This window comes from Diachasmimorpha longicaudata, chromosome 9 (assembly GCF_034640455.1).
Source record: "Diachasmimorpha longicaudata isolate KC_UGA_2023 chromosome 9, iyDiaLong2, whole genome shotgun sequence".
NCBI lineage: Eukaryota > Metazoa > Arthropoda > Insecta > Hymenoptera > Braconidae > Diachasmimorpha > Diachasmimorpha longicaudata.
In genome coordinates this window covers 7,265,399-7,285,873 of record NC_087233.1, presented here as the reverse complement: position 1 = coordinate 7,285,873, position 20,475 = coordinate 7,265,399, and the positions used below count along the sequence as shown (strand labels likewise).

General features: G+C 42.6%; 7 protein-coding genes across 8 annotated transcripts in view; 4 read left to right on the top strand and 3 right to left on the bottom strand.

Moving 5' to 3' along the window:
• Positions 1–194: 194 nt before the first annotated feature.
• Positions 195–1,927, top strand: LOC135166029 (GPN-loop GTPase 1). The gene is made up of 4 exons (XM_064127942.1): positions 195–602; positions 784–1,148; positions 1,234–1,463; positions 1,533–1,927. Exons 1-4 carry the CDS (start codon positions 353–355, stop codon positions 1,855–1,857), a joined length of 1,170 nt encoding a protein of 389 aa, XP_063984012.1. The 5' UTR covers positions 195–352; the 3' UTR covers positions 1,858–1,927.
• LOC135166033 (GPN-loop GTPase 3) lies at positions 1,905–3,148 on the bottom strand. Its single transcript, XM_064127947.1, has 3 exons — positions 2,973–3,148; positions 2,686–2,882; positions 1,905–2,560 (listed from the first exon to the last, which is right to left on the bottom strand). The coding sequence occupies exons 1-3, from the start codon at positions 3,015–3,017 to the stop codon at positions 1,984–1,986; spliced, it is 819 nt and encodes a 272-aa protein (XP_063984017.1). The 5' UTR covers positions 3,018–3,148; the 3' UTR covers positions 1,905–1,983.
• Positions 3,149–3,192: 44 nt separating this feature from the next.
• On the top strand, positions 3,193–6,178 carry LOC135166025 (PHD finger protein 12). Its single transcript, XM_064127938.1, has 3 exons — positions 3,193–3,373; positions 3,493–3,692; positions 4,292–6,178. The coding sequence occupies exons 1-3, from the start codon at positions 3,326–3,328 to the stop codon at positions 5,910–5,912; spliced, it is 1,869 nt and encodes a 622-aa protein (XP_063984008.1). The 5' UTR covers positions 3,193–3,325; the 3' UTR covers positions 5,913–6,178.
• A 40-nt stretch (positions 6,179–6,218) lies between these two features.
• On the bottom strand, positions 6,219–9,535 carry LOC135166034 (ras-related protein Rab-35). The gene is made up of 3 exons (XM_064127948.1): positions 8,968–9,535; positions 7,889–8,313; positions 6,219–7,782 (listed from the first exon to the last, which is right to left on the bottom strand). The coding sequence occupies exons 1-3, from the start codon at positions 9,017–9,019 to the stop codon at positions 7,654–7,656; spliced, it is 606 nt and encodes a 201-aa protein (XP_063984018.1). The 5' UTR covers positions 9,020–9,535; the 3' UTR covers positions 6,219–7,653.
• An 81-nt stretch (positions 9,536–9,616) lies between these two features.
• Positions 9,617–11,223, top strand: LOC135166032 (NADH dehydrogenase (ubiquinone) complex I, assembly factor 6). Its single transcript, XM_064127946.1, has 4 exons — positions 9,617–9,820; positions 10,093–10,315; positions 10,444–10,839; positions 10,915–11,223. Exons 1-4 carry the CDS (start codon positions 9,711–9,713, stop codon positions 11,098–11,100), a joined length of 915 nt encoding a protein of 304 aa, XP_063984016.1. The 5' UTR covers positions 9,617–9,710; the 3' UTR covers positions 11,101–11,223.
• A 204-nt stretch (positions 11,224–11,427) lies between these two features.
• On the top strand, positions 11,428–16,891 carry LOC135166023 (zinc finger protein 184-like). Of its 2 annotated transcripts, none has more exons than XM_064127935.1 (3): positions 11,428–11,955; positions 12,494–13,297; positions 13,446–16,891. In XM_064127935.1, exons 1-3 carry the CDS (start codon positions 11,818–11,820, stop codon positions 15,303–15,305), a joined length of 2,802 nt encoding a protein of 933 aa, XP_063984005.1. In that variant the 5' UTR covers positions 11,428–11,817; the 3' UTR covers positions 15,306–16,891. The 2 variants fall into 2 exon arrangements, with proteins under 2 accessions (XP_063984005.1, XP_063984004.1); XM_064127934.1 differs by having other exon boundaries at positions 13,374–16,890.
• A 1,840-nt stretch (positions 16,892–18,731) lies between these two features.
• LOC135165878 (uncharacterized) overlaps positions 18,732–20,475 on the bottom strand; it is a 29,834-nt gene continuing 28,090 nt past the window's right edge. Inside the window, exon 16 of the mRNA XM_064127642.1 lies at positions 18,732–18,900. The gene's annotated coding sequence lies outside the window, so the exon portion shown is untranslated. The remainder of the gene's footprint in view (positions 18,901–20,475) is intronic.

Sequence of the window (20,475 nt, the reverse complement as noted above, 5' to 3'; positions counted from 1 at the left end):
TATTTGAAAAATAATTTACCTTAATGTACTTAGCCGATGAGGGATCGCAAATGCAAAAATTAACTAATACACATGATTGTACATCATTAGTAGATCATTGTACATGTACTGATCTTGTTTGTAGTCACGTGGACAATTAGAAATCATCATTTTAATTTTTCCCGGAGATGCTCTCCGGGTAAAAATGCCCACTAACCCTTTCGTTGCCGACCTCTCGACGACATTTCCCCCTCCAATGCCAGAGGCATCATGGTTCCCACGTGTTGACGTAAAACCACCGGTGCACATAAACATTCAGTGAATTTCGTCTCAAATTTTTCTTTCGATTTACAAAAACATCTGCATCTGCAGAATGTCTGCTTCTGCATCGAGTGAAGACAGACAGAGCAAGAGTGAATCGATGGACACAGGCGATGCGGAACCTGCATCTACTAGGACATCCTCCAGGAAGGGTCCAGTTTGCATCATTGTCCTGGGAATGGCTGGCTCCGGAAAAACAACTTTCGTCCAGAAAATTGTGTCGACTTTGTACGAAACTGGGAAACCTTATGTCATTAACCTGGATCCAGCTTGTAGGGAAACCCCCTATCCGACGAATATAGGTAAGGCCCATTTAATATCGATGGGGCATATACGAAGAGCAGTCAATTTGGTCCAGGATGTTCCAGAGTTCGAATTATTATATATTCCTTTTAGGTTATGAACGAAAATAAGTCGTACTTCGTGTTTCCACACATAGAATGGATAAAAAATAGGATATTGAAAAGGTTAATTCTCTTCTAGACATTCGAGACACTGTGAACTACAAAGAAGTGATGAAGCAGTATCGATTGGGGCCTAACGGTGGCATCGTAACAACCCTTAATCTGTTCTCAACGAAGTTTGATAAAGTCGTGGAGCTGGTCGACAAAGCTGGAGATGAGCATGAATACGTTGTGCTGGACACACCAGGACAGATCGAGGTGTTCACATGGTCTGCTAGTGGGACAATCATCACCGAAGCCTTGGCCTCACAGTTTCCCACGATTGTCGTTTACGTTTTGGATACTGTGAGGAGTGTTAGCCCTGCCACTTTCATGTCAAACATGCTGTATGCGTGCTCTATTTTGTATAAGACGAAACTACCCTTCATTGTCGTCATGAACAAGGTGGGATGATGACCAGGACGATTAATGAGAAATTTAAGAACAAGTCCAATCAATAAATGTGATTTTTCCTAACCTACAATTCCAGATTGACGTAGTTGAACACAGTTATGCAGTCGAATGGATGCAGGACTTCGAGGCCTTCCAGGAAGCCCTTGACTCGGAGACAAGCTACATAAGTAACTTGACAAGATCGATGGCACTGACCCTAGACGAATTCTACGCTCACTTGAAAAGTTGTGGAGTGTCTGCAAAAACTGGAGTTGGTATTCCAGAGTTCTTTCGCCTCGTCAAGGAAGCTGTCCAGGAATACGAAACGTAAAAAATTCCCTCCACAGACGTACACATCCCTCAGGTCCTGGCCCTAACTTCTTTGATTGATTTCAGGGTTTATAGAAAAGACTGGGAGAAGCTGAGGGCAGAGAGAGCTTCAGAGATTGAGAAGCGAAAGTCAAAGCTGAACGAGGTGGTCTCCCAGGCCCAGACAGCGGGCATAACGTCGGTCTCCAGTGGACAGGACATCGCTGACGTCTATCTCAAGGCCGCTGGAGATGACTCCAGCGCGGACGAGGATGAGGAAGTCCCTGAGGATCCCCACGATGAGGACAGAGCGGATGAGTCATTCAAACAATATCTCAATCGACACAAAGAAGAGCTGGTAAAACGTGCAGAGAGACAGAAGAACGATACTGAGTCTGCTCAGGGGTCCTAACGACGAGAATATCTAATAATTATTGTAATATAAATTATAAAATAAACGATTTTTTGTTACTCAAAGTAAATATATATTTTTATTTTGTAAAAAAAAAATTGGAATTTCTAATCTATGGAAAACTAATTAATCATCATCTGGCTCAGGTTCGTCAAAGTCCCTCATCCTCACGTCCTCCTCCTCCCCATACTGAATCATATTATCAATCGTGATCTTGATATCCGCAATGCTTTCTTCGTTTTTAATATTCAATGGGTAAAACCTGACGAGGCTGTAATCTTCGATTAGCCTCCCCAGGGCTTCAGTCAAACTCCTGTACTTTTCGTTCCAAGGCTCGTCGTCGAGGTCTGCCAGGAGACTGTAGGGGTCTGGCTCGAGGTACTTGTCCAGTTGTTTCTTAGCCGACTTCGATAATAGGTCTACCTTTGACAGAACGTTTATATGGGGGAGCTCCAGGTTTATCATGACACTGAGTGCTGCCATCGTTCCTGACAGGAACTTCGAGGCGTCGACCATGAACTGGCTGTCAACCAGGAATACCCCACAAAGACGAAAGTTGAGGTTCTGGAGGGTTTTTATCAGGTCACTGACGACTGTCATGTGACTGTAGAGCTCGATCTGTCCTGGACAGTCGAAGATTATGTAGTCGTCGTCAGTGTCACCCAGCTGTTCTTCTAGCCATGTTGAATTTTCAATTAAATATCTGGGAAAGAGAGTACACATGTTGGCATCGACAAAAAATTGAAAAAAAACCTATTGCACATTATTTGTACTTTATTATCATTAAAGAATAAATAAAATATTAAGTTGTTGATTTATTTGACTCACTCCATGCAGAACACCAGCCCCCCATTAGGTCCAAATTTCAATTCCTCGTCTTCCATGGCGTCATCGACGTGAATTAATTCTCTGATATCCACCAGTGGTTCATAGTCAAAAAATTCAGCAGCTGGGTCCAGATTCACGATGTGAACGATTTTGTTGTCATCAGCTGCTTGTTTCTGCATTGTACTGCAGTAAGTGGACTGCAGGACAAGATCAAAGTCATTAGTTAATTTTTTTTTTAATGAAAATCACAAAAGACAATAGTAAATGAGCTTTCGCTAATTATTAACCTTGCCACTGCCTGCTGGACCCATCACCAGCTGTCCATACCTCATCCTGTCGAATGATAATAACTAAACACGTGAGGAATTGTTCATCAAACACAAACAAGTACGTCTTGACACTTTTGAAAGGGTTATTCGGCCATGCTTGTAACCGGCTCATCGACAGACGGTAAAGTAGAGTCTGCGATTCCTTCACGTGCAGGTCAGAAACTTTGAAAAAGTGGTTGTCAACCTCTGGAACATGATGTACCCAGTGGACCTACGAAACTGTTGTCGTGATCGGTTTGATCAGACGCTGAATCTTGTAAAAATCCAGAAAAACAATTTCTAGTGCAATTAAAAATTAAAAATCGGAAGAAATGGGGACTGTTGAATATGGACTGCCAACTAACAGTGGATTGATGCCTGTAAGTGAACAAAACCTCTTGCAATCTGTTGTGAAAATCCATTCAATCCAATTCTCATGGTATCAATTAAATTCTGCTCTAGAGTCTGAGAAAAAAAAACAATTATTCGTGATTCACAGCAAATTCAGGCACTGATAGCCCCACCGGTATCTGAAGATTCGAAAACTGGAAAAGGTAAAAAAGACAAAGAGGAAAAACGTCATCCGTACTTTAAGAGACCTGGCAGAGGACACAATAGGGACTCTTGTGATGCCTGCAGAGATGGTGGTGAACTCATATGCTGCGACAAGTGTCCAGCCTCTTTTCATTTACAGTGCCAGTAAGTCTGAAAATTTTTCATTCAGTCTAGGGGGTCAATTGGACTGCTCAATTGGAGTACCCCATATTTTTTTTCGTACGTTCATTGGGAGCTAGCAGTCATGTTGGGATGAAAGTTGTCGAGATATTATCAGCCAATTGCGCATGATAAATGTTTCGAGGTAAACAACCTCTTTTGAGGGTACTGAGAGCATTGGCAATTCATTTGGGGTGAGAGAGGACCAGTAGATTTCAATCTGGAAAAAATTTGAGAGGGAGATGTTTGGATCCAGGGAATTGTTCGTGATAATTTTTTCTTGGAGCAAAAGAGGGCTAGAGGCGGGTCTACACATTTTCTGAAGTCTTCCAGAGGGTTAGAATATTCACAGAAAAAAAATCTGACAAAAATACTCAGCCATTTGTTCGGAAATAAAATGTGAATTTTATGCAGATACATCTGTATTGAAAAACAATATATTTGCTGTCAAATTTTTTACAAATTGTCTAAGGATTAAATAAATATACATCTTCCTCCTCATGTCTCCCTCATCTCCCTAACTACTTCCTCCAAAATCCCTTCTACTCCCCCAATTAAATCTAAGAAACTCTTCACCATTTCAGTGATCCACCCCTGGAGCCCTCGGACATACCGAACGGCGAGTGGATGTGTCACTCCTGCCGTTGCGCTGCAAAGAAAGAAAAAGACAAGTTGGCTCACAAAAAGACAAAGAACAAGAGCGCCCTGGAGGTCCTGGCATTGGCCGCCTCCCTGGCGAATCCCCGTGAGTTCGAGCTACCGAAGGAGCTTCGTCTCCCAATAACCTTCCCCGGCACAGACAAGATCGACCCAGCAACCGTCAAGAAAAAACCACAAACGTCCTGCAACGGCAGATCCCACTGCCTGGACTCAGGAACAATGGTCCCCCTGCCAGCTCGCCTCTGCTTCGAGTGCGGCAAGAGTTGTAAGAAGGCGCCCCTGATAGCCTGCGACTACTGTCCCTTGTACTTCCATCAGGACTGCCTGGATCCCCCCTTGACAGCGTTCCCCAGTGGGCGGTGGATGTGTCCAAATCACCCGAACCACTTCATCGACCAAAACCTCCTGAACTCGTGCAACGCAACGACTCGTTTGAAGCTCTGGGATCAATTCGCCACACGTCGAGTCGACCAGCACGCAGTCAAGCTTGAGTTCATGAAGAAGGCCTACAGCATGAATCCCCCGTTCCGGGTGAAACTCACAGTGAGCGATAAAAACAGAGTTAGAGTCCCAGACATCGTAAAGTCCCACTATGCAAACCCCCCAGAGTTGAACTCCATCAACACTTACAGGCAGAACTTCTTCATAACTCCAGTGATGAGCCCCTCCCCAGAGTCCAGACTGGAGAACGGTCAAGACTCTGATGGACCGAGTGAGGCTCCAGAGTCTCCCAGGGAGCCTGAAGATTCTCCACACGTGATCCTGAGGTGCGATGCTGAGATGGACATCGAGAGGCCACTAGCAGAGGACAAGAGGAAGAATCTGCGGAGCTCTGGGAGGACTCAGGAGTCACGAAGGAGTTCAGAGAGCAGAGGACAGCCTCCCAGGCAGGAGCGCAGGATAGGCTACGGTCTGAAGGAGGGGGTACAACTGCTGGATCGCCCTGTGCTGGAGGCACTCGCTGAACAGCGACTCGAGCAGATACTAAATCCTCTGGGGAATGACTACAAACTCATCAACTGCCAGTATCAGGCCCGGGCTGCGCTGTTCCCACTCAGCAGGAAACCTGGCCCACCTGCCTTCATGGTCCGGAGGACACTTACCATTGGCACAGGTGCCAACAGCGATGTTCTGCTGTCCAGGTATGGTGACTGCGACTGTGTCTCCCCCAAGCACGCTGTCATATTCTTCGATGAGACAACCAAACGGTACGAGCTACTCAATTACAGTGAATATGGAACTACTGTTGATAATGTCTTTTACTCGTGTGATTGCACATCTCTGACGGTCCACGAGAGCGAGGAACTTGTTCCCGAACATTGGAAGGACTTCAGGAAGGGGGAGAATGGAGTCAGTGAATGTGGAACCAGGGGGAATGGACACAGGGGATCTTGCAAGTGCTGTGTTATGGACCAGAACGATGGGAATAGTGTGTATACACAAGCTGGGTGGGAGGGAAGCGCCATTGTTGCTCATGGATCCATTCTCACGTTTGGGTGTCTTGTCTTTGTGTTCAGCACCGTTGCTGTTCAATCGAAACATTGAATTGTGGACTAAAATGATTTTTTTTCTGGGGAATCAATCATAAATTAGAAGTTCAATAGACATCCAATTAAAATAAATTAATGAAGTCCTGGGGTCCTGCTTCATCATTTCACAATTAAATACGCTATGTAAATATAATTTATAAATAATCCTCGAAGAATGGTCTTATTTATAATCGAACGCATAGTAATTTATGAGGAAATCTGAAAAGACAAGAATGTAAATAACGAGGTACGCCAGTGCATTAATAAAATGCGTTGAGATGAGATTTTAATATACACATTTGCTAAGAAAATACCGAGACTATTTTTGCTTTTTTCCATTTTTATTGTTGAATAGAAAGTTTATATTTGTGTAGGCTAATACTTGGTACATACATTCTCGCGCCGTTACATCAGGTACATTGCGATTAACGACGAATATGCTCTCCAGTTCAACGACGAAGTGATAACCATTGAGAACTGGAATTTTATTCCTTGGATTGTGCAATAACAAAGGGCTTTCGAATTTTTTTCCTGAAATTGAAATTCTTTTGAAAATCAATTTAACGAATGGTTGACAGCAAAAAAGTACTTGCACCATTGCGATAATATTTTTGCTTGAAATATTTGGTGAAGAACAAGCAACAAAGCTGCCTAATTGTCCGAAGAAATTTATTGAAAAAGAAAGAAGACTATTTTTTTAGCATATAATTGATTGTTCATTGTATCACTTCGCCCTTGACTCCTCTTTTGCTCACGTACGAATACTTTGTGGTCAGAGTTCAATTCTGATATGCCGATACGACTGAAATCGCGAGTAAAATTCGTGATGATTTTTGGTTCTATATTTTTGCTACTGACGTTTTGAAATTATTTATCACATACTATCTCGCAGTCTTCGTCACGACTGATTCCATTCTCCTGTAATTTTCCACGTTAAAATTTGCAGTGAAGTGATAAAACAAAATAAGTTACTTTATCTCACCTTTTCTTTTGAATATCTCATAAAAAAACAATTCTACGAGAATATTTACAAAGAATCAAGGTTGGAGATGATTCAACTGGACTCGTTTAACAGAAATACTGCAGGAATATTCTCTCAGTAAATAAGCCCGTAATCTATGAGATTTAGGTCGACCACAATGACATGAAAACTATTTGTAAAATGTTGATAACTGATGTACATATTTACAACGAATTTCATCATCTCAATCAATCAATTGTAAAAAAATCTTTCGTACGAAAAATTCGTGTTTGTGCTGCACTTCCTAATTCATCTTAAATAATTTTATTTATTAAAAAACAATTGTTCATAACACTTTACAAATAGCAACTGAATGTTTTATTTATTAAATTACGTCTAGGCATATAATACGACTTTTTTTAGCTCGACAATTACAGATTTCGTTGAATAATTCATAAATGGGGCTGCATGCTCGATTTTATTAAAAACTCATTCGCTGAGAATCACGTGACCCCTGTAAATGTGCTATGCATTTGAAAAAAAGGGGGCAACTGACAGGCGCCAATAATTGTGCCATGTTAATTCGCATTATTGTTTCCTCGTTTTTCAACATGAAATAATATATCTCCAGGGGAGCTTGAGAACTCTTTACAAATGTTCAAGTTCATTATCGTCTTACCTACTTGACTTTGTGGCTCATTTATATTAACATAGGATGTCCTGACATCGAATTATTCAAACACTTGTGTTTGTTATCATCTGCTGGATTATGTGGGAGTGGAGACTGGGGAATATGCTAACAACACTTTTTTCTATGCTGCTTCGTACTTTTCCGCAAATTCACGGTTTCGTTTGTCTGAATTGCCTGACGCTCTTTTCGCTCTTTTTTCGTGCGGAGAACCTGACGGGTTATGGCCATGAACATCTGGAAATTAAGGCGGAGGGTTAGCCTGATGCCATTTCCTTATTTTCGAGAATTTAACTAGAGCAATAAATAGAAACTAAAGGAAATTACTCTCTCAACATATTACCTCTTCGACATTGATGTTATCCTTGGCCGACGTCTCGAACAACTGTATTCCCATTTGATTAGCAAAACGTTGTGCATCCTCCGTGAGCACAACTTTATGATTTGGCGCGTCATTTTTATTACCAACTAAAACCCTATTAACAATGTCGCAATTGTGTTCGATTTCGTGAAGCCATCTCTTGACATTGGCAAATGAATCACCACTCGTTACGTCGTACACAACAATAACACCATGAGTACCACGATAGTATGTCGACGTTATCGTCCGAAAACGTTCTTGGCCAGCTGTGTCCCAAATTTGGAGTTTCACTCGTTCACCGTCAACTTCAACTGTTCGTATTTTAAAATCAACTCCTATGGTTGTTATATAGCTTCCGTTGAAGGTGTTGTCGGCGAATCTGAGGAGGAGAGAGCTTTTTCCAACACCTGGGGGACAAATAGAACGATTGTAGACCCACAAAACCTTTTTTTGTCAAATAATGGTTTAGAAATAAGAAGAAAAAACATAAAGTTATTCCCAGAAGAGTTTAGATGGAGAACATCGAGGCAATTAACGACAAACATATGAGAAGCATCTGAGAATGATTCCTGAGGAAATAAACTAGTGAAAAAATGAATATATTTTTTTTGGGTGATTGTAGCTCTGATTGTCTGGTGGTAGATCGTCTGGGAGACATTTTTACCAATTGTACGATAAATTGATTTTATTCTCTTTTGATCTTGAGCCCTGAATCCCCCTGGAACACAGTGTTGAGTGTCACTGAATACCGGGACAACGTTCAATTATGAAATTGTATCAAGTACTCGAAGCACTTTTATCTGTCATGATTCACGTCTGTCTCAATTCTATTACCCCTTCCTAAAATCCCAGAACGAATAAACCACCGGAAAAACAAACTGCCTTCGACGCCAATATCTCACGGACCAGCGATCCGATTCCCCAAAATCAACTGTCACTCTAACCCTAAAGAGCTGCCCTCAAAATGACAAAAAAATGATAAAATCCACTCTGCCCTTATCGAGATATTGACGGTCAAAGTTGGTTTCTCGTAAATTACTTGAGGAGAATACAGTAATTACCACTGTCCCCAATGATGAGCAGTTTGAAAAGATGATCATAGTCCCTGGCCATCTTCCCCAAGTGCAGCACTATCACTCCCGATTTCACGAATTTCAATAGGGGAAAAAAATCAAAAAAAAAATGCTGGAGTCCAGAGAATGGGCTCCTCTCAGGGCGTAACAGTTCTCTCTCCTAAATCACTCACTCGACCGAAAATTCTCTCGTGAGAAACTCTTCACGTGAATCTGACGCTTCCAAAAATCATGTGAATCGCCATATTAACGTGCAATATCACTATTCATTATCGCTATTGAGAGAATCGTGCATAACGCCCACATCGACACACTTGTCACACTGCACTGGTCTGTACCGAGAGTCCTCAAATGCAGATGCACAATTTCTTCCCTTCCTCCTTTATCTCCCTGAAAAAAAAACCCTCGGGATTTTCCCTCTGTCAGAGGGAATTTATGGAGATGAGGCGACCGATTTTTTCACAAAATCACTGGCTTGACCGCCTGCACGAGTGCAATTAAACACTGCTAATTTCTTCTGGTTCATGAAATTGTAATTAATTCTTGGTTATAGGAAACTATGACGAGTAGGAATGCGAGTGAAGATGGAGTTTTGACAATCTTTCGGAGCAACTCGTGCATTGGCGAGAGGGTCGGGGGAGGGGAGAACGGAAGATGGCGCCTTGTGTGGGGGACAATTTTTTTGGAATTTCAGAGCACATGAGGGTTCCGATTTTAACCAGTGGTTTATTATGAATAAATCGGAATGGCTGGTTAGGGGGGCTTTCAGGCTGGAGTTCAGGAGGTGGTTCAGTGGAGTTCAACGACATAATCCCTCCCATTATTGCATGGAGCTGGTGAGGTAGGAATTCTATCATGTTTTCTGGACATTGTTGTGATTTGACGAGAGGCTCTTTAATTTTTTTCGCAAAATTCATCCTCCTTCTTAATTACTAATCGTTGCTCTACCCAATTATCGCTAGACTATTTACCCTTTTAATTTTTCAACCCAAACAAAACCTCTTTCAACTTTTCATTGAATATTTTTCCACAAACTGGACCCAACAGAATGAATGAAGGGACTTGTTGTGGCTTTTAGATAATAATCATGTGATATTCTTCGATATTCACCAGGAGGAATGACTTCGAGAGCTACTTGTGTACTCTCCTCCTCCCAAACGACTTGAGAGCCCCTGCATTCGCGATAAGAGCTTTCAACGTTGAAATCGCCCTTATTCAGGATCAAACAACGGAAGCAGCTATCAGTGGAATGAGATACAGCTTCTGGAATGATACTCTGAAGAAGATCTACAGTGATAACCCCCCACAGGCGCCTGTGCCCTTAGAATTACACCGAGTAATCAGTTTCATTCAAATTGTTGGCAAAAAATGCTGCAAATGTCTATTTCTGTTCTCATTTGGTTGAAAGAAATATAGGCAAAACCTTTTTTTTATAGTTAATGATCGCCTGCTCATATTTGACAGATCCTGAAGACAGTCAAACTCTCCAAACATTACTTCCAACGTCTGCTGGACGCTAGATGGAAAAAATGGCAGTCTTCAGACTTCCCAGACCTGGAGTCACTGGAGAAATACTCAGAGGACACTGTCTCACCGATTTATTACCTCCTCCTCGAGGCGAGAGGCATCAAAGACATCAACGTCGATCATATAGCTAGTCACCTGGGAAAGTCCCAGGGAATCACGACGTTGCTGCGATCTATCCCACATCATGCCCAAAGAAGGGTCTGTGTCATCCCCCAGGAGCTCTTGATAAAGCACAGAGTGCCCACCGAGTCTGTATTCAGAGGGGAAATGAGTAAAGAACTGAGTGATGTCATTTTCAATGTTGCATCACGAGCTCATCAACATCTCGAAAAAGTAACGAACAATTTTCTCATTTCTACTGTCTCAGATTAATTGAATAAATCTATGTGCACGGTTTTCTCTTTCCAGGCCAAGAATCTGCGGAAAAATACGAAGAAAAACTTGTCGAGTATTTTTCTCCCTGCTGTCAACATCGAGAAGTACCTGACACAGTTGCAGACATTCGATTTCAACGTATATTCGTCCAGCCTTCATAAGAAGGACAATATGCTAGCCCTTCAGATTTTGAAGGCGAAATTGTTCTCCATGTGGTGAAGACTCAAAAAAACATTCAGAACTCATTTCAATTGTATTTATTATGGTTTTTATCATTCGTTCACTGGAATAATTTCTGTACATAACCTAGAATAAAATGTAATATATTGTTGTGGATTAAAATTTTGTTTCCAAAGAAGTCCCAATCGAATTAGAATAATTCCTCTTTACTGATGAGTGTCGTAACTCGTCGATTATCGAAAAAAATCATTATGACAAGAAATTGTAGAAATGGATTGATATAGTTTCGCCTCGTTTAAACTTTTCCGCCGTTCTCCCCCTTCCGGCGACACTGAAAATGTCCGCCGACGATGGGCGCCATGAGAATCGAGCTTGATGTTCAGCTGCGTCAACTAGCTCCGAAAAACGTAGCAAAAATAACATTCGATTGTTAAAAAATCGTGAATTTCATTGAACTCTCGTCTCATTGATGGCTAGCAATAATCGCGGGTGAATCCATCACGAAAAATATTCCTATCTGGCCTTGATCAACTGATTTGAGTCCCTGACAATGAATTAACACGTGTCCAAACTAGCAACTAATCCCGCTGATCAACAAAATAACAATCGAAACAACAATCGAAGATCGTTAACAGGCAGTCAATGAATTCCACACTGAAAATATTTCGTTCTACCATGCGTTGAGAGCTGTCTCGACATAACTGTGTGTATCCAGAAAAATCAGTTGGAATCTTTGATCGCCAATTGTGTTCTACAATGGCGGAGGTATCTCTCTACGACTCGACAATTTGTCGATTATGTGCCGAGAACAATCCCAGCGGTGAACTATTATTCACTTCTGGCGATGAAGAACCGGATTTGAGTACCATGATCAATCGGTACTTGCCACTCAAGGTAAATTTGTTTGATTATTGTTGGCTTTTGGGTGGAACTGTTTAGGCTACAACTTGACTATCTGGGTGGCAAGGGGAGAGTGATTCAGAGACTGCACTGATTCTTGTTGGGAGAATAAATACTACATGGTTCAAGATATTTCATGAATTCAGAAAGGATCTTCATTTGATTCTATAATGGATGTGTGATTGACGTCTAGGTCGAATTCCAATTTGTTATTTATACAAATAGTTGTGTGGAGGGCTTCATTTTTATTTTTGTTTTCTAGCCAGTCTGATAGCAAAGGCATTTCCCTTGAAAAATTTCAATTGAACTTACTGTAAAGGAAATGAATTCATGTGACAACTATTACGGATGACTGATAATAAAATTTATTTAAATAAAAGACTCCGTTTTTTTTTAAATATTTTTCCAAGCGATTGCAAGATGTCTTTATTCACCAGGAAGTTCTCTGGTTCATGTTGTCACGTCATGAGTAACTACTTATCTGATAGTAAATGATTTTGAATGAATTTTCTTCTCCACCCACTCATTCTAGATTTCCAACGATGGTAGACTCCCCCGGACCATCTGTCCTGGCTGCAACATCCAGCTGGAGTCAACAATCGAGTTTTTCGAGCTCCTCGTCGACGGGCAGCGCAAGATCCGCGAGCTGTATAAACAGCAGCAGGAAAAGGAGAAGCGAGCATCGAAGCTCCAAGCTCCAGTAACTCTGGAGGGCTACGATCCTCAGGAAGACAGCCTCCCCCAGCAGATAATAATAAAAATCCTACCAGACGGCTCGATGTACGCAGCGGATCACGAGATGAGCCTCCAGATTGAGGGCCTGGAGAAGCCGAAGCGAAAGCGCGGTCGACCCCCCAAGGTCCAAGTGGAGACCGAGGAAGAGAAAATGATCGAAGAGCACCTGGAGCCAGTGTCTCAGGAGGAGGATGACAAACAGGAGGGGGAGGAGGAGATTGGCGAGGACGGGCGCAAGAGGCGAAAGCGAAAAGCCCCGGTACGTTTCTCTGAAGCTGTCCAAGGGAAGGAGCTGGAGAGGATCTTCAAGGAGGAAGGAGTTATCGACGAAGAAGAGGAGGAAGCCGGGGACAATGACTACGAGGCACTCGATGAGAGCCTCCAGGAGCCAGTGATGTCTGAAAGCGAAGAGATTATTGGACACCTGGAGACTGAGGAGGGAGTCGACCTGGGACAGCTGGTATCCATGAACAGGGGGCGGGGGAGAGGGCGCCCCAAGTGGAAGAGAAGAAAGAAGTACTTCTGCGGTGACTGCGGACAGGGATTCGCGCAGAGAAATCAGTATACGAAGCATAGGAGCACTCACAAGACGGCAAAACAGGTGAGTTTCTACATTATTCGATGAGTCTAAATTAAATGTTATTGGATATTAGATTATTCTCTCCTCATTTCGATAGACAATGATGAAACACGAGTGCATGAAGTGTCATAAGCAGTTTACAACTGAAGAAAACCTGTCTCTCCACCAGAAAAAAATGGGCCACGACGGTGAGAAAGTAGTCGGATGGAGCCCCGAAGCCTTAAAGGAAGATCTCCCAGAATTTACGGAAGAATCTAAACTGGACGAAGAGTCCCCCGATGCCGACCCTAGTTCAATTCACCAGACAGAAGAACATCTGGATGACTCCTCAAGCCATTCAAAAGACCTCGACGACCCCAAGGTCTTCTCCTGCGACGTTTGTGGTGAGAAGTTCCCCTCGAAGGATACCTGTGAGGATCACTTGAAGACCCACAACACCTCCTTTGCCTGCAGCCTTTGCAGCAAAACCTTCCCCGACGAGCCCTCTCTGAAGACCCACGTCTCCACCCACGAGACCACCAAAGGCGAGAAGGGCTTTGCCTGTGATCTTTGTGGAAAAGTCATGAACCACCCCAGCTCGGTGATCTACCACAAGGAGTCTGAGCACAACAATGGCAGGCGATTTGTTTGCAATAAATGTGGCAAAGGTTTCAAGCACAAGCAGCTCCTCCAACGACATCAGCTCGTCCACTCGGACGATCGTCCCTACATCTGCAAATCCTGCAACTCCAGCTTTAAGACTAAGGCCAACCTGATCAATCACTACTCGACACACACTGGAGAGAAGAAATACACCTGTGATATCTGCAATCAGCAGTTCGCCCACAAGACAAGTCTGACCCTTCACTATCGCTGGCACAGTGGCCACAAGCCCTACACCTGCGACGTTTGCCAGAAGAGTTTCTCCCAGAATGGAAATCTCCAGGAGCATATGAGAATTCACACCGGGGAGAAACCCTACGCCTGCGAATACTGTGGGAGGAAATTCACTACCTCCTCGCAGTTTAAGTTGCACGTGAAAAGACACACCGGGGAACGACCCTGGAAGTGTGAGTTCTGCGCTAAGAGCTTTCTCCACAAGGACACGTGGAAGTGCCACGTGAGGAGGCACAAGGGGGAAAGACCCTTTCAGTGCTCCGAGTGCAACAGGGGTTTCACTGAGCAGTGGGCACTCAAGAAACATCTCAGGTTGCATACCGGGGAGAAGCCGTACTCTTGCGATGTCTGCGGAAAAGCTTTTGCTGATTGCTCGAATCTGACGAAGCACAGGAAGGTCCATCGAGATACTAGTAAGGTTCTCAAGATTGGGGATATCGCAAAGGAGGCCGAGGGCGAACTCTGGCAGATACTGCCGACTAATGAGGGTGGGGAAGAGAGTCTGGGGGAGCATATTACACAGGTAATCACTGAGGATGGCTCTGAGGACGGTGTCCCGCAGATCATCTACGTCTCGTACCAGGATCTCGACGACCCCAATCAGTCCAGGACCCTCCACTTCGGGATGGTGGAGAAGGAGGGGTTGACGGAGGGCACTGGAGGGTCTCTACCAAGTCTGGACACTGATGAGGCACAGGTTCTGAAGGAGGATGCCCAGGTGGACCTGTCGGCGTCGAATCTCCAGCTCCAGATCACAGACGAAGATGGCAATCCCATTCCCCTTTCCATTCAGGACGCGAGGCAGTTGCTGGCGGGGGGACAATTCGTTAGTCAACTGAATGACAGCCAGATGATCAAGGTTCATTCTGGAGTTGTCACTGAGGAGCTTGCCGAGCAGCTGGGGGTGCACATCCAGAGTATTGAGATGGAGGGTGGTAGCACTGCGGATAGAGGGGCTCGGGACACTGATGAAACGGATGTCAAGGTCCTCGGGGAGAGGGAGGGGGAGATTGGAGATGCTACTACGGGGGAGATTGAAGATGGGGAGCAAACTATTGAATTCACTACTCAGGATGGACAGAAGGTGCGACTGGTTGCACCGTATCATGTGGATCCCATTCAGTTAGCGTCTGAGTACCTGACGATAGTTTAAAACTTGATAAAAATCCGGGTAATGGTCTCAGGAGGGAAAATGAACTGTGGCTATTTATGTAAATACAATAAAATTAAGGACTTCCTTTTGGATAAGATTGATATTTATTATTTGTTTATAGTGAAGATTTGTAGCTATTTATAGATAATGTCCTACTCGCATCAAAATTATCGAGGTATTTTCGGGAATTCCTTCTTTACTAACGTGGCGGTGGATCTGGGAGATGGCGTACGGTGTGGGATATTGAATTCCAAATTGGGGGCATTTAATTTAAATTGGACATCGTAATTGAAGTGAAGAACAGGAAGTAAAATGTGTTGCCCAGAATTTCGAAAATATATTCAGATGGAAAATGATAGAGAATGAAATTTATTCAATTTTTTCCTCCGCGAAAGAAGAAAAATGAAAGGAATTGAAATTGATGAGATTCATGAAAGTGGGAGATGAATGAAAATCCGAGGAGGACGAGTTATCAATTTGGCAGATGATAAATGTAGCAAGATTGATAATTATGTTGCAAAGGCTAATTTCGAGGCTCCGCGAGTTCTGTAATTTTTCGCGCATTTTTTAAATTTGTTTTCTGTAAAAAAAATCGTCTGTTAACGCGAAATATCCATTACCCGTTAACGAATCCCAGCTCTCAGTTGGTGGAATGCGATGGTGCAAGTTTCATGAATAGCTCGGATGTAATATTAGTAGGTACTTTGGAAAGAGCGAGAAGGAGACTTAGCCGAGGAGGTCGGAGTTACACCAATAATAGAACTACGAGTACTCTCGAAGCTCTGATAGAATATGTAAATTACCTGTCTAATAGCCGAGTAAAACGTTTCACCTTCAAGTGGGGAATTTTGATTGTACAGTTATTGCCAGGGAATTGCGAGTGACTGCTGCCTCCTCTGACCTCCGGGCCAGTTTTGGCGAGTTTCGATGCAGTATTCACTATCGCCCCTTTACTCGGTATTCCCTTGGACTCGGGGAGAGAATTCATGATTTGAGTGCTCAGAAAAGGGAATCTTCAGTGCGAGATTTTCGAGAGGCGAATAAAAATTGCGAAGAAGGGGTTCAACGTCGGGGGTGGGGTCCTGTGATTTTTTTTTCAAGAGCAGGAAATTGGGGGCTTTTAATGACTCAATTAGTCTGGACCCGTTACAGATTATTTATTTATTATTCGGTTGTTCTGAGCGACGAGTCTGTGATTCAGTTGAAATATTTTAGTTCGAAGCAAATGTTTCCTCGTACTTTTCCATCAGGCTAACAGCTGTACGAGGGCTTTTCCGATGCCGATAATCGCCCGATACATCCGAGTCTGGAAGAAATTCGCGGAGGGAACGTCTCTTCTCCGATAAGTTTATAAAGTTTTGTACGCGATGGCTTGCAATGTACTTTCCGTTTCCTCCATTTGTACTTATTTTTTATTGCTAGCCTCTGCTTTTTATCTTCTCGTCGACGAATGAACGAGGGGAAGATTGAGAGTTTTTAATGATCTTATGGTGCTTGAGCAATTATTGAAGTGTCTTTTAATTGCTTCAATTTTATTTTATCGCCCATTCCAGGGATTATGTAATTAAAATAGTTTTCAATAAAAAAAAATTATTTGGAGAAGAAAAGATTATCCCGAAGGATGATTATTAATTATTATTGATAATTATTGATTATTGGTTTGTTAATTGATCGCCATATTATTTTAATCGTATGATATCTCTCATGATAATTTTTTCGAGTGGATCTCGCATTCAATGACAAATTCAAAGACTCTCCGGTGCTTGTGATCCGTCGGAAAAGTCCTAATTTGATTAAATTGTTGAAGAAATTACTTTGGTAATCACGAAAGAGCATTTCCAGGATATTTGTCTTTGAAAGCATCCAATAGCCTCCAAAGTTTCGTCAATAGTCCCCTCGTTTGATTTTAATGTTAATATTGATAATCAACTTTAACGCAACTAGACAGAGAGAAAAATACAGGAAAAATAACCAAAATTTTCGGATAACTCTCAGTGAACTTTTACGCGTCAGAAATTCTCTGTTAAATTCCAAAGGCTCTGAAATAAAATTTCCCGTGTCACCAGTGATTGGAGAAGACGCGGTACATGACACCTGACTGTCAAATTCACCCTACGATTTCCGGAGAAGTGAATTCACCGAAGGAACATGAATAATTCCCTGGATTTTTTTTCCACGAGCTCTTCAATATATCCGATGTCTGTCAATACTGTCCAAACTCACCAGTTACACAAAAGTCCAGCTTTACATATCGGATTGTCCGGGGGGAGTGGAATGGGGGGAGGGGCAGACAATCTAACACGTAACCCTGGTCCAAAGTTTTGACGCTACCTCTCTTCACTGAAACTGCCATGACTGGGCTGCTGCCTGCGCCCATAACAAGTGTAAGACGACTTAGAGTAAACTTTCTCATCTCGACGTTCTATACCTAACGATAAACTTTGTACTCGTGAATTTGAATTTTGCGAGTCGCCTAGTTTAATGGAAATATCCTTGGGGATTTGTTGGAGGTGGCAATTAGAGATGAAAGAGATAAAAATGGCTCGGTGAAGATGGGATAAGCCATTAATTCAGAATGACATGTCTGAATATTTGGAGTCAATGATGTAATTATTGATGTTAAACCACATGTAATTATTTGGCAACGTGCACTTCCTGATTGATACTTCACCAATGGAGAAGAATATGGTCACGTTTGAATCTATTCTTCATATTTCATTTTCACTCCGAATGATGAAAGCAAAATAACGCGCGAAAACTTGAATTACTTTCTCGATTATTGATTTTTTCCCCCTGCGATGATGGGGGAGTTTATTGGATTTGGTGGGAAGATTGGCGAGAGGGTAGTGCAAAAGGATAGCAATGAGAAAAATAAAGAAAATAAAGGTGCCGGTAAAAGCCTGGACGGAGAGGAGTAAAATGAAATAAACTGGAGGTATCGAGAGATAGTAGATCCAGAAATGTCTTCGATGATGCGCGAGTCTAATGTAATAATTGACTGGTTCAAAGTGCCTCCGCTGCACTTTAACACAATCAACAAGAGTGCGGAAAAAATCATGATGAGGAAAAAATGAAGTGCAGTAATTTTCCCGACCGATATAACCGCCGGGAAAAATTCCACACGGAGAGAAATATTCAGTAAATATTACGGGGCGGAATTTTAATTTTTGTTCAGTTTGTTTCCGAGTTTGTTTGTACCAATATTTTTTACTGAATTTCTCTCGGAGTACAGGGAAAAGTGAGAAAATCAGGGAGAAAAGCGAAGGGGCGTGGTTAAGACGCCTCGCAGCAACAACTCGTGATGTAAATCAATGGGTGATAAGTGCCGGAGACCAAGATCTGGGTGAGAGAAGTGAAAAGGTCATGGGGTCCAGCTATAGTCATCACTGAAAAAGGACAAAGTGAGAACTAGGAAAGGGTGGTACTGGCGGAATTATTTATTCACCTTTCTCGAGTTCGGTGGAATTTCGTGCCTTAGAATAAGTAAAAGAGAAAAATAACCGGGAGAGGAAAATAAAACAGGAGGGAAAATCGTGCTGGAGAAGCAACTTGGTCGTAACGATCGCCCGGGGATTTCCTCTCATTTCCAGAGTTTCTACACCAACAAAATAAAAAATTACATTATTTAGTCGACCGTGTGGTTAATTATTGATCAGAGGTATGCATACACCAGTGAACAGGACGATGTGATTTAACGATGGATAGAAGTGATAAAAAATTTCGCCAATTTTACGAAATGTTTTGGGTCAATTGTTCGAGGCCTTGTAAATTGTTGGGCGAGAGTGCGAATTGATCCGTCAAATAGATTTAATTGTTTTAAAAAATACCAGGCGAGGAGCCAAACATTTTAGTCATTTTTCGTTGACTCCAGTCAAGAAACTAGGAAATTACCGTACTGATTCAATGATGCGGTTAATAATTAATCAAACGGACGTGTCCACCAGCAAACAGAAATATATTTTTCCGACAGACGCTTTGACGGGTGAAAAGCCAGAAAAAATAAAAAAAATTATCAAGATGCAAAATAAACTACATAATTGCCAAAACTGGGTGTTTTTTACGATCAACGAGTGGAGCGAACGGTTGAATTTTAGCTAGGGGTGACTGGTGGAAAACGTGAAACATTGGAACTGACGTGCAATTAGTGGCGGGTGCAAATCGCCACTAGCAGAGCTCGTGCTCTTCAGGATTTACCGCCAGATCACTCCCTTCTTTTTTTTCTCTATTTAGCTGTGCTTTTTTTCCATTTCATCGTCCTTCTGCTACGCTTTTCCCCCGGTGCTCGTGTCCTTCGTCACTTCACCGTTTTTCTCTCCCAACGGAAAAGTACACGAACGATTTTCTGGGAGGAGGCGGAGTGGAGAATGTTGGGAGGTCATCCTGCTAATTGACACGAGAACATGCACTCTATAATTGTTTCACCGAGTGTGAACGGAAGGATGGGGTAAACCTTGTTTTTTTATTTCGCTTCGTTATTAATAAATTAATTTTATAATTGGGATAATGGACCTGTAGTTTTTATCCGAGAACTTGTTAATTCAAAGAGAGCTCACTCAACAATTAAAAGTCCAATTGAAATAAACTAATCATTCGATCTCGATCGATTCATTAATGAATCAATAATTACGTTCAGTCCACCCACCTCCCTCCACCCCAATAATCACGAACCTCCCCCTACCCCTCCCCGATGATAAAGAGATATCGCCAAATCCAATGACATCAAGATCCCCAAAGTTTTCAACAGTTCAGAAACTAATAATGCGAATGTAATCGCACGCCCGCCGTATCCCACCGGCACTGTTTCATTCGACTACGATCAATTCCCCCTAATGACGTAAACTTTCTACATAAGGAGTGGTATCCAAACGAAGGAGCTATAGGATGTCGCTAGGCTCATGGAAGGCCCATTTCCCAACGTCCCCGTCTTCTCGCATACCGTGAATTTTCATCCCCTTTCCTTGGACTTGCCAATGGCTCAATAGAGAAGATAGTTCACCACGAATTTGAATCATTGCTTTCACTATCCACTCACCCCTCGCCCCTTCCTCACATTTCTCTCTATCTTCATCTGGAGGTTCTCATTCCTCTCCACCGCTGTGATTAATATAATTTTTTCAGGACTCGTTTCTAGAAAGTTTATGGAAAATATCTGGACGTGAATTTTCCGCGA